General features: G+C 49.4%; 1 protein-coding gene across 2 annotated transcripts in view; it reads left to right on the top strand.

Annotated features, from left to right (window-relative positions):
• Nucleotides 1-12,643, top strand: part of VAV2 (vav guanine nucleotide exchange factor 2) — a 141,849-nt gene that overhangs the window by 104,331 nt on the left and 24,875 nt on the right. For both annotated transcript variants that reach the window (XM_062590651.1, XM_062590652.1), the window contains exons 5-9: nucleotides 2,489-2,591; nucleotides 5,094-5,192; nucleotides 6,710-6,778; nucleotides 7,819-7,919; nucleotides 12,202-12,301. In XM_062590651.1, coding sequence (XP_062446635.1) covers nucleotides 2,489-2,591; nucleotides 5,094-5,192; nucleotides 6,710-6,778; nucleotides 7,819-7,919; nucleotides 12,202-12,301 — 472 coding nt within the window. The remainder of the gene's footprint in view (nucleotides 1-2,488; nucleotides 2,592-5,093; nucleotides 5,193-6,709; nucleotides 6,779-7,818; nucleotides 7,920-12,201; nucleotides 12,302-12,643) is intronic.

Here is a 12,643-nt window from a genome sequence, read left to right as displayed (position 1 = left end):
AGCTCAGAAACGGAGGCATCTTTCCAAATGCTCCTGTGAAATAGGGATATCTGCTCTGTTTCTCCTCAGTCAAGGAAACGGAGATAGAAGGGGGTTGCACTGGTGCCAGTAGGAAGGGACATGCAGGGCAGAGGGAGCTCGGCTGCTTGCGCATGGCAGCGAAGTGGTGGCGCGCAGATTATGCCTGATGGTGCCACAGCTGTAGCTCCATGGGCAACTTTGCCACGTTTGCACCTGCTCCTGGCCTTGTTCTTCTTCCATTCGTTCTTCTCCTCCCAAAAGGGTGCGGTGGAGATGCTTGCAGTGGGTTCACGCCCAGCCGCGCTCGCTGCCGGGCAGGAACGACCCGTTGCAATATTAACTCAACCGTACGTTTCCTAATGACCTTCTAGCCAGAGAAATGATGTATGGAGAGGCAGACAGCGATTTGAAAGGTGCATGTGGGAATGGAAGATTAATCAGGAACTGGGAGTTACTTGCTCTGGATAAGGAGAGGAGCTTAGAATATAAATATTGGTACAGATAATAACAGCGGCGGCGACAGTTGGGAAGAGGAAGATGGATCGCCAGCTATTAGTGGGCATTATTACAGCAGCTGCAATGTATCAGGCTGGCAGAGTGGAAATGATACATCATGCCAGCACATTTATTTAAACCCCCCAAATTTTTATTAAATAAATCTGTTTTTTAAAATAGAAAGAATTGCGTTTAGAAGAGAAATAGAGCCTGCTTTTGCAAATACAGGTGCATCCTGCTGCTCAGTGCTGAACATGTAACGCAGAGATAGAGTGCTACAGTTTGAGCAGCGTTTTACATCTAAATATTTGTATGTAATTAATACTCATGTTGAAAGAGATAGCTCATAAAATATCAGAAAGCTGTTTGATATTCCAGTGTTTCGCACAGTCCTGATCCCAGGAGGCTGACTTCAGTAGGAACCATTAGCAATCAGTACCTGTAGGTCTAAGCTCTGACACTATCGTTTTTAATTAGTCTTTATTATGAATTGAATTTTCAAAAATGCTCTATGACTTAGGAGCCCCTAGGGGCATTTGTATAGGCTCTGATGACTAATAAGTACCCAGCACTATCAGCTTTGAATAAAAGTTGGGCATTGCATCTCATCAATGCCTTTATAAAGTCTCCGCTCGCAAGGGCAGCTCCTACACGGCTTGACCTATTCTGAAAATGTGACTTTGTTGCTTGATCCGGCCGTGTTGTGAATGTTGTTATAGAGATCTGCACAGCACTGCAGCCCCATGGGGCCAAGCATCCCAGAGCCAAGTCTGAGATGTCCGTACGGTGAGACCTCTGCAGCACCTGCTGTTGGATGTGATGGGCACTATCCTGATTTCACATGCAGGTCCCTGCCCACCCAAGGGGTCCTGGTAAATCTGGCACTTCTCTGTGTGCACACAGCAGTCACTTGAGATATGTTGGCAGCGTTGAGCAGGATTTGGGTGCTTTTCTACCAGCAGTCACATGGAGGTAGGGTGGGGGTGTAGCAAAAACTTGAGGACCACAGCTGTGAAGGTGGGCACTGCTGCTGCACCTGCACACAGAGGAGGGCCGAGGGGCTCCTACTCCTGCCAGGCATGAGTAGGATGTGGCAGTGGCATGGAGAGAGGCCATCTTTTCACTCCTTGTCATGTCCCATCAGTTCTCCCTTCCCACCCAGGCTCCTCCTGTGCTTGCTCTGAGAGTCCTTGCTAGTCTGGGAGATGTTAAAAATGAACCCTGGTGGCTATCAGAGCAGAGGTTGTGTTTCATGGGAGTTGGTACATCACCTAGTGAAACCAGATCCAGAGGTGTTAAATATTTATGTGATAACTCTAGCACAGAGGAGTGCAGGGGCCGTTGCTCAGGGCAGCTGCCTAGCCTGAACCCGGCTCCAGCATTAGCATGGCAGCTCGCCGGCACCTTCTCTTCACGCGAGGGTCCACAAAAGGTACCCAGGAGGGTGTGCATGGTCAGCACAGTGCTGTTCACACTGGGAGAGCTGCACGTTAAGAAGTTTAGTCTTGATTCTTTGCAACCTCTCAATTTCTGTTGAGCAGCGCCAGATTGGCCCCAAGCTTGAGAAGAGCAGGGAAATCCTGGAGAGAGAACGCAGGAGAGTACGGACATCTACGGAGGCAGGCAGAGAGGGGCGGGCTCGGTGGGTTGGTTCAGTTGGAGGGTCCCAATACAGCCGGAGCGATGCCTCGGCTGTGGTGCCGGCTTCTATTGCACATTTTGCCCGTTTGCAACGTGGGCGAGCAGGAGAAGCCGTGCAGTGGGTGCTGATCTGTGAAAATAGACACTTCTTAACATAAATAGGGAAATGTGAAATGAGGATGTGAAAATGTTGTTGTCCTTGAGGGCTTTTTTTCCTTCTTTTTTTTATTGTGACTCCCTCCATAGCAGGCGCAGTTGTTTGGTTGCCCGATCGGGTGACAGCGAAGGCGCCCTCTTTATCATCGCTAAATCGCTCTCGTTCTCGTTTCAGCGAACATGATCTGGGGGAGGATATTTATGACTGCGTCCCCTGTGAAGATGAAGGTGATGATATCTATGAAGATATCATCAGAGTGGAAGTTCAACAGCCCATGGTAACAATTTATATGCGTTTTTAAAGCTATGGCTTGGTGGGAAGGGAAGAGGGAGGATAAAATTAAATAAATAATCAATCCACCAATGAAGGGTAGCGAAGCAAATCCCCATGCACCATTCCGCGAAGCTGGGCTGCCTCACAGCAGGTAAAAGTAAGCTGGAGCTGGGGCAGTGCTGGCCTGGATGCTCTGAGGAGCTTCTCAGCCCTTCACCTGAAGAAGTTTGGGGAGGGGAAGGAGACTTAATAAGCTCAAATTGTAAAAGATAGGTTTAAAAATAGTAGTTCCTTGCTGTGCCAATGCAGCTTGTGTTGCTGGAACCCGTTTTGGGGAAGAGCCGAGGCTCACGCATGCTCCATTAGCCAAATGAGCTAATCCCCAGCATGAAGATTTTTTAGCTGTAGGTGACCATGGGCAGGTCTTCACAAGGAGGACTGCCAGCTGCCCCAGCTCTTCTTGCAGTACTGCCCCATGGCTTGCGATGGGCAGCTCCTTGAGGAGCTGTGACATCTGCTGTGGGAGGGTTTGTAGACAGATTGGTCTTGGAAGAACCCCAGAGACCACGGCAGGTCTGGCCAGTGCAGCACAGACCTCATGGAGTGACTTGCCTTAACTCTGGTGTAAATCTGCTGCTCCAGAAAAGGAAGAGGCCTTTGAATCTCCCCAAAGGTGTGTTTGGAGGATTTAGACATGAGTCCCTGAGACATGCCTCCCCAGCAAAAAGGAGAGGGCTGCACTGATTTCTGCTGATGCAAAGCTCCAAGGGAGATTTTCACTAGAGCACGAGCTTCCAAATTTTCTCCCTCCCTCTGCTGTCTGCCAGCCCTGGGATTCGTGTAGGCTCTAATTACTGTCTCCTGGCTGCAAACAGCATCTGACAACAGTACATAGCTTGCTGTAATGAAGCAGGATAAATGCACAAGTCTACTGATCAATAAAATCCCCTGAGCCCGACCTGCGACTGTGCTGCGCGAGGTGCTCGGAGGTGTGGAAGGGCAGGCTCGCACCTCACGGAGCCCGCGAGCCCAGGAGACGAGCTGCGGCGTCGCCTGCCTGCTGCTTTCTCACCTAGCCCCCGTGCCCTGCAGCCCCCGTTGACTCCCAGTTTAATGGGGACCTAAGTCCCAGCCTGGCTGTAAGCGGTACAAGGACCGCGGTGGTGCTTGTTGAGGCATCTCATCACTCCAAGCTGTGTCTGCAGCTCCTTGCACTCCTCTGACACGTGGCTGTGGTGAGCAGCAGGGCACAGAACCTTCTACCTATCTACACCAAAGTCCATGGGGCTGTTCGGAGCTACCAGCGGCAACACTGCTCCTTGGCCCCTGGGGTTTTTACCGTTGTGCCAGCAGTTGCAGAAGCTGATTTACCCAAGAACTGACCCTGGGGAAGTTTTTGGTGGAAATTTCTTGCATGCAAGGCTAAAATGGGAGAGAGCACCCTTCATGCAGGACGTGCAGGGTTAGGGCCAGCGGAATTGGCTCCGAGAGAGCAGCTCCTGCCTGGCCTTTGGCTCCAAGGCCCCGATGGTGTCTTCCTTAGCGTCTTTGTTTTCTTGGGTACTGGTGGCCAATGATCGAGTTAATGAAGAGCAGCTGAAGATGTGACCCAAAGTTTTTTCCTACCTCTTAGCAAAAGAACCTGTTATTAATAATAACCACCCACATTTACGCCTGAATGTTGGAAATACTTTGGTGGGGGTGGGGTTGTTTGGTTGGTTGGATTTTTTTGCTTAAGACATGTTGCAATAGGAAGTGTATAATGTTAATTGGTTTCTTGTGTTTCTGCACGCTTCAGATTAGATATATGCAGGTAAGAGACTGATTAAAATACTGGTTTCCATCTAGCTGATAAAACTAAGCTGGGAGTTACAACTGGGTGTAGAAACAATGTTCATTCCTATGCATGATCATTAAAAACCAATCACTGCATTACCTCCCCAGTTCAGAGACTAAGTGCACCATCTCCCAACACATCTTCAGCTTCTCTCTACAAACGTAAGAGCTAGAGAAGTGACTCCAGGAGTTGAGGCTTTAAAAAATACATGTATTATCACATCTGACCTACGATGATGAGAATAGGTAACCCTGGCAGGGGATTTGTATAAGTCTAACGTATTCTTTATGACCCGTGTAGGCTCTATTGTGAGTTTTCTCTTAGGCAAAAAATAGGGGGGGAAAGGGGTACTTTTCTTTCATTTATTCTGCCTTAGCTGTTGTTTTGTAGCTATAGTTTCCTTTGGTGATGTAGGTATAATATGTAATATAAAAATGTAATACTTGCTATATTGAAAGGTGCTTGATAGCAGAGCCAGGGTTTCTTCCTAATTTTCTGGAGAAAAAATGTTTCTGTTAACAACAGCTGTAAACAGTATTCTTCTGACTTTCCAGACTTGCATTTGTTATGAATTTACTAAGACTGTTTGCTGAACCAAAGCTCCATGTGAGCAGGATGCTGGATCAGTCTTAACAAGACCTGAACATGCATTATTTTTCCTTTCTCTAGAAAATGGGAATGACAGAAGATGACAAAAGAAATTGCTGTTTGCTAGAAATTCAAGAAACTGAGGCCAAATACTACAAAACACTTGAAGACATAGAAAAGGTAAGAACCGAGCCACTTTTTTAACGCCATTGCCTGCCCCTCGAGCACACGCTAACCGTACTGGGGTGGCTCTTGCTGCGGGAGCTGGCGGCTGTGGTGAGGCCGGGCTGATGCATTCACATGTAAAACTGCGGGAGAAGGAAGATACGGAAAACCCGTGCGGACGAGCACAAGTGGGCAGCCTGTAACCGTGTGAGCCAAACAGCATGTTTCTTCTGATCGCTGCGTGTTGGAAGGAGACCGAGAAACCCCCCTGCTGTGCTCAGAGGAGCCGGCCTTCCCCATCCCTCGCCCCAGGGCCGGTCTCGCCAATAAGGCCGATAAGACCCGTGTTCGGAGATACCTTATCGCTTTGATTGCCGCTGCATAATTTGAAAGAGGCTCTTTATTCTGGGCAGTTCACAAAAGTGCTGAAGCTGTGCTGATTTGTCGTTGAAACTAATTGGATTAAAAGTAACATTTCGCTGCTTGAATTCATGGATTTTAATTGGTTTTGATGAATTATTGTTGTGCCGTTCTTTTAAAAAAATGAACACCTCAGCGAGACAGTGAAGCATCGTGGATGCTGCGGGAGCCTGGGGATTGTTTCTACTCGCGGAGTAAAGTAGCAGGAATAAAGGATGATAATAAATCGAGCTGCCATTTCTAATTGTCCTAATGCTTTTGTTTCCTCTCCTTTTATTTGTCTTAATCTGTTTAAAGTTCTTGCAAAAAAGCTGTGAGAGAAACCAACCAGCACATTAAAAATAACATTTCACATTTTCCAAAGAAACGTTCTAATGTACATATTGCTTATGTAAATAGCACTCGTTCTTTGAAAATAACTACAACCCTTCTGTTTCAGCCCCGGGAAAGAGTTAAGTTATTGCTTTGATATGAATTGAAAGAGCTTGTGAAGACTAAGGAGATTTTTCTGGCGTGTTGTGGGGTAGAAGGTCCTGTATTCGGTGCATTGCATCTGTGTGTTTTGTAGCTACAAGCCGTGTAGACATTTCTATTAATATGTATTTGTTCAGCAAGGCATTTCCAATGCAATCATATCATCTGCGCTTTTCAAGGGCAGAATTCCAGCGAGATAATCAAAGAGCTGAAAAGATGCTTCCCTGCTCCACACAACTGCAGCTGAGAACTGCCACCTTGTGCAGAAACCAGCAGGTTGATAAAAAGCAAAAATAAAGTAGCACCCAGCGAACGCACGCCCACACATACCCCGGGTGGACGTCTTGGGTCTCCTGACGCCTGGAAGTGCCCGTGGGGAGAACCAAAGGGAGCTTTGGGTCAAGATAAGCCCCCGGTGTTTCCTCGCCTCCTGCTCGGGCCTCCCTGGCCCAGGCTGGTCTTGACAAATATGTTGTCGTTGGTCGGCCTGTACAAGTGCTCAGATTCATTAAAATGTGGCTTCTCCCTGCCAAGATAAATGCAGCCGGTGGAGCAGCAAAAAATATCGCCCTTACGCAGGAAGAAGCTTGTTAACTCTTATCCTTTATTTCAATCAGTTTTCCGTTTACCTCTTGCAGAACTACATGAACCCACTGAAGCTGGTACTGACTCCCCAGGATATGGAAGCTATTTTTATCAATTTAGAGGTAACAGAGTAAACACTTGCTTAAAGCTTTGCTCTTTTCACGGCGGCTTAGCTTTCTTCCTGCTTAAGAATGGACTTTGAGATTTCACGTTCGAGTCTCGCGTTCATCGGTATAGCTTCAGCCCTCAACGCGTTGCGGAGCTTGAATGGGTTTAGGAGACGTCCTTTAACGCCCATTTAAAGTTGGGGATTATATGGACTCTGGGTAAGAAAATAATTTGATCCCAAGGATGTTCCGTGGCCAGGACTTGGCCTGCGTGTACTTTAGCTATACTTAAAAATGCTTTGGAAAAATATTGGACATACTTTGGAGTTAAACCATGGTGGGAAGCAGCAGAGTGGCCCTATTCCACGCTGCCCGGGAGCTTGGGGCACCGGGGTTGTCTCTGGCTTTGCTGCTCACCTGCCTTTTAATGATAAGCAAGACACTTCCTCTGTCTTAGACTCCCCCATTCCCAGAATTGGGCAGAATAGGGCGAAAGCATGAATCCCATCCCTGGAGATTTGCAGCCTCGGGAGGAGGAAGCCACCCGGGGAGCCCCCCACCGCCTCCTCGGCCGAGCCGGAGACGGCGTCGTGGCTCCAGGCTGGCAGGAGCAGCGCAGGTTGGGGCACGTAAGCAATCAAGTTCCCTAAGGACAGATGGGCTGAAAGGGCCGGTGCCGTTACCAGTCCAGGCTCATCGACCGAGGGGTTCGTTCCCAGCCAGCCGGTGCTCTGCTCCGCCGCCTGCTCCGACGGGGCTGCCCTGCGTGGGATCCCGGTCGAAGCCTCCTGCCAGGCCGAGCAAAGGGAGTTTAATACGTGTAGGAGTCCTAGATGTGTTTATCGTTGTATAACCTTCCAGCTGAATTACGGCCCTGCATTCATGGCAGTTTAGGGCTATATCTCACTAGAATGACTCATATTAAAAACAGTTAATGAGTAAAAAGAAGAATAGAAAACGATTGCCTAATTAAGTAGTGAATGTGTGTTTCTTTAGGCTTTGCATGCACATTTGCTTCGCGTGTGTTTAAAGTATTGATTGTTTCTTTGTTTTAGGACCTAATTAAAGTGCACTTCAATTTCCTGAGAGCCATCGACGTCTCTATGATGTCTGGAGGAAGCAGCCTGGCAAAAGTGTTTCTGGAATTCAAAGAAAGGTAAAAGGAAACCCAATCTGCAGACAACTCCAGGTTTAACAAATTAGCGTAACTAACTGCAGGGCCCATCTCAGAGTAGAAAAGCTGGTTGCCACCAACCAAGTACAGTATCCTCAGCAACTCAGATGCTCTCAGGCGTCTCGAACGTTGCTCAATCCCTCCAGCGAGGCAAGCAAATGAAGTAGCAAGTGTGTCAGGTAATCCAGGGCAGAGCGGCCTATGATGAGATGTTTTCCCTCTCTGGCAGTCGGCTAAATCCTTGCTGTGCTCCGCTGAGCCGTGGTGTGGCTCCCCACGGAGGCTTGTTCTTGCAGTTCTCCTGGGCTCGTGACCTCCCATATGGAAGCAGCTATTTTGGAGGCCAAACATATAATGCGTTTAAACAAGTACTAGAGAGGAGTGAAGATGCACACATTGTGGTTCGCAATGGATGGCTTCTCTTGCAAGCACCGGCGGGGATTTGAGGGCCCGTGACGTGTTAGGATCGCTGCTCCCTTTGCAGGACACTTGGGTCAGGTTAGATCAAAGCGATGGTTCCCTATAGGAAGTCAGGTATTTGGCACTGCTGCTGTCCCACACCTATTGCATGATGAACAAATACAAAAGTTGCTTTAGCAAACATAATAGGCTCTGTGTTTTGGCAGCTGCAAGGAGGAGTACCCTGCAACATAAAGATAAGGTTAATAAAAGCCTTTAATATCCTTTATATTAATCAAAGGCCTGATTCATTGTGGAATCATGCCAGGGTGTTATTTCACTGTGATTAAACCAGTGTCTAGACATAGAAATGCCATTCAGAAGTCAATAACTCCAGAAATACCATATGCATTAATAATACATCTTAAGGTCAGATATTCCATCATTCACAGTGCTTCTTTTAGAAAGTGACTGTTTTTTGAATATTTTTTTTAAAAAAGTTCCCAAAGAGGAATGTACATTATTTTAAAACACATATAAAACTCACTTAGGTGTTTTTGATCTCCTGCCTCCTGGCTGTGCTTGTCCCTCTGCGTGCCGGTACCGTCCCCGGGCAGCAATCCTTTGCTGAGACGTCGCAGTCGGAGAGCCTGCGCTCGGGGCAGAGCTGTGCACGCGGGTTATGCACACGTGTCTTTTGGGGACAATTCCAGCGTAAACTGCTTCCAGTTGGGCCTTTCCACCCCCGTGACCCTCCTGTGCTAGGTCGGTTGCAGTAGGAGGAAACCTCTGGGGAAAGAAGAAGAAACACTGTGATCCTGCTCGCATCCTGGGGCGCTAAACATCGCGGGAGCGACCGCACTCGTGCGTTTTGTGTTAAGTTGCTAATGAGCCTGTCCGTCCCCACGCGGAGCAGTCCGTGCCGCGTCTGAACGAAGAGGCCAGACTGTGGAACCGAACCGGCCCCGCTTCGAGCCTTTTGGCAGCGACGGTTCGGCTCCTGCTGCACGGTCCGGGCTGGTCGGCCGTTCAATTCATCTTGGCTTGGGGCTTTTTGCCCCTCAAATGGCAAATTCGATGCTAGTGAAGTGAAGCGTTCCCCTAATTCACTTCTCACGAGCTCCATGCCTGTCCCTGAGTCCCTGATTTCCCTGGAAATGTGCTCGTCGCTCGAGATGCTGGTTCCCGTTCCCCGGGAAGCCGTTCAGCGCTGCCTCCCTGCTTTGCCTGGGAGAATCCGTAGCTGAACCTTGTGCCATGCGTTCTGGAGCAGTTGTGCTGTGGGAGACGGAGGGAATTTATTGCTCTTGGACTGTGGGGTTGCTGCTAGAGTGAATTTAGTGTTGTAAAAGCGCTTGTATTTGGACATAATTCTGCCCTGCTGACGTTGGAGTAGTTTTCCCACTAAGTGCAGTGAGGCCAGGATTTCATCTTCCGAGATACGCAGCTGCTTTACAGCGAGCAGTTGTTTGGTGGTGGCATCTGCAGAGGGCCTCAGGGCTGAAGAGTTTGGAGTACCCTGGTCTGAATAGACAAGGTCCTTTCCTGCATCGGTGGGAAAGGGCTGTCCAGAGATGACACTATCACGTTTTAGAGAAAAGAAACAAGGTTCCCAGGAAGAGGCAGTGATCTCCCCCCTCTCGCATAGGACAACACCGTGGGCCCCCAGAGTCCCCAGTGGGTCCCTTTATATCAGACCTGCTTCCCATCCAGTGTATCAGTGCCAAACAGCTCTTGTTCCCGTACCCATCCTCGGAGGCGTCCCAGCAAAATGATGCATTGCTCCTCTGCTTTACAGAGTTCTTTTCTTGTCTTCTCCTTTTTTTCTTTTTCCTTTTCTTTTGGAAGGAAATAGTTTGTAAATCTCTCTCTCTGAAAACTGGAGGTTTGAATTTATGCTCCTGGAGTGTCTTTGAAACTCTCCAAGTGCTGGCAAGATAGATATTATTGTACATGTTCAGAAGTTGTCAAGGGGAAAAGGCGGAAGAGTAATCTGTATTGGCTGCTGCTTCGTCAAGGACTGCGGGTCCCATAAATCTCTCTATTCAATTACCTGCCTGGGTCCACGAATCCCCCATTCACGGCGCGATGCCGGGGCAGGTGCTCCGGGTCTGGGTCCGTCACGCGACCAGGCGCTGAAATAATGGATGAGTTACAGTATGTGACTGAATATGCATCTTATCAGCAGCAATGCAGTTAACAGCAAGAAAAGGGAGGGAAAACCCAAACCTGTCATGGAGGATTAATGAGCAAAGTGGTAGAGAAGGGAGAATCCACAGAAAACTGGACTGCTCATTTCAGACATTTAAATTTATAGCCCAGGGTATTCTTATAGCTTCACTGTGTCTCCAGAGCCTGTGACAACCCACTTCCCCCAAATTATCCGGTCTCCTGACCTCAGGTAGGTCCCCACGGCCCCTCCTGCGGCACGCACTGCCGAGCGCCCGCAGCTTTCTTGCGTGTTTATCAGACAGCCGTGCCCTTGGGTTTTTAGGGGATTTGAAGCCTCTGTTTCTCCGATGCAGCACAGATAATTCTGGGTTCTTCTCAAGCATGAAGCATTTCTTCACTCCATCGTGATTCGGTAAAATATCCCCAAATTCTCAATGAGAGAGGCACAGCCATGGTGGTGGCAACTGCTTTTTGGAGTGCGAGCAGCTGTGACTTGGGAGACAGAAGATTTGCTCAGGAGTATTTATGAAGTTGGGTACGTAGGATTTAGTGCTGGCAAGGTCTGGTGACGGCTGCATTTGGAGAAGAGTCTCGGGAAGTAGACCGCCGTTGCCGTTTGCTTGGTCTTCATAGCCCTGAGCCGCCCCGAACGCGGCGGAGTGGTTTGCTTCCGACGCGTACGCGCTCGGCTTTCGCAAACCCTCGTGCTAACGCGGCGTAACAAGAAAACCAGAGCATTGCAGTCGGGGAGGTGCAAGGTTTGTTAAGGCATCAAGAGGATTACGGCGCTTGCTGTAATCTCGAGAAAAAGCCGGCTCGCAGCCGAACGGCGGTGTGTTGAGGCGTGCAAGCATAATGGTACCATTCGCGGAGCTGCTTCGTAATCTGCTGCTGAGAAAGGTCCTTCAGTCTGGAGCCCAATTTCTATTTAGTGTTTTGGCACTGCAAAAATACAGACTTTGCAGGAGCGGGCGTTCAAATGCGTCGTGCTTTGTAAGCACGTTAGGCTCAGCAGATGCTGATACTGGATCTAAATAATACTTCCTCTGGGGCAGAGTTTTTCCTCTGGCTTTGCACGAGTGATTTCTCAGCCCAGTTTTGGGGCACGCAGGAGAGGAAAGCATATTTAAACGGAGCTTGTCTGCAGGGAGGGGTTTGGTGTCTGCAGAGCACAGGCTCGCAGCCTGGCCGGGCTTTCCAGTAACCGCTCGTTCGAAAGAGGAAGGAGGAACGAGCAGTTTCTGGATGAGACCCGGTCCGGGGCCTTTCCCTGAGCGTGCACGGAAACTCCAGAGCGACGGGAGCAGCGTCGCGCTAGCTCCGTGCAATTGCGGTTTTATCACCTGCTCTCCCGCGGGTGAAGGTGGACGTAGGGCGGTGCGGGGCTAGGGCTGGACCGGGGCTCCCCGTCCCAAAAACGGGGCTCACCCAGCCGGAAAGCCCCTTCTGCTCGTCGTGAGCCGAATCCCCCCAGCGGGCTCCAGCTTGGAAAACATCTAAAGACTTTAATGTTAGAGACTGGTGTTGCAAGAGTGTCAATGCTTGGTAAGCAGTCATGTCGGGGAATAACTGCCTGGTAGTTTAACCTTACGTACATAGATGTACACACACATATATGTATATATATCTTTATAACGGGTTATAATGGCCAGCAAGTGTTTCAAATCAAATTTGTGATTTCCCCCCTCTACAGGCTCTTGATTTATGGCAAGTACTGCAGCCACATGGAGTACGCCCAGAATACCCTGAACCACCTCATCGCTAGCAGGGAAGACGTGCGGCAGAAGGTGGAGGTGAGCGGGCGGAGGGAACGGGGATGGGGCCGGGGGCACCCGCGCGGCTGCTCTCGCCGCCTCCTTTCCGGCGCTCGCTTTGCCGCTGGCTTTTGGAAGGGCTGCGGGCACCGAAGGCAGGTGGAGACTTGGCGAGAGATGGGAGGAATTTGGGATGGGTTTCTGCTGTCCTAGGCACGAGGGGAATGGAGAGGGAAGAAAGCTCTGCCTTACCTCGTCGTGGGCTCCTGCTGGCCCCTTTCTCTGCCCCCAGAAACAGGTTCTCCTTCCTCCTCCACCTCATTAGAACAGGCAGCTTGCTTTGGGTTTCTTGCTTTGCTGTGGGGAGCATCCCCATTAGCT

This window comes from Rhea pennata, chromosome 18 (genome assembly GCF_028389875.1).
Source record: "Rhea pennata isolate bPtePen1 chromosome 18, bPtePen1.pri, whole genome shotgun sequence".
Lineage (NCBI taxonomy): Eukaryota > Metazoa > Chordata > Aves > Rheiformes > Rheidae > Rhea > Rhea pennata.
Note: the sequence above shows the minus strand (reverse complement) of the source record. Positions and strands in the feature narration are given on the sequence as shown.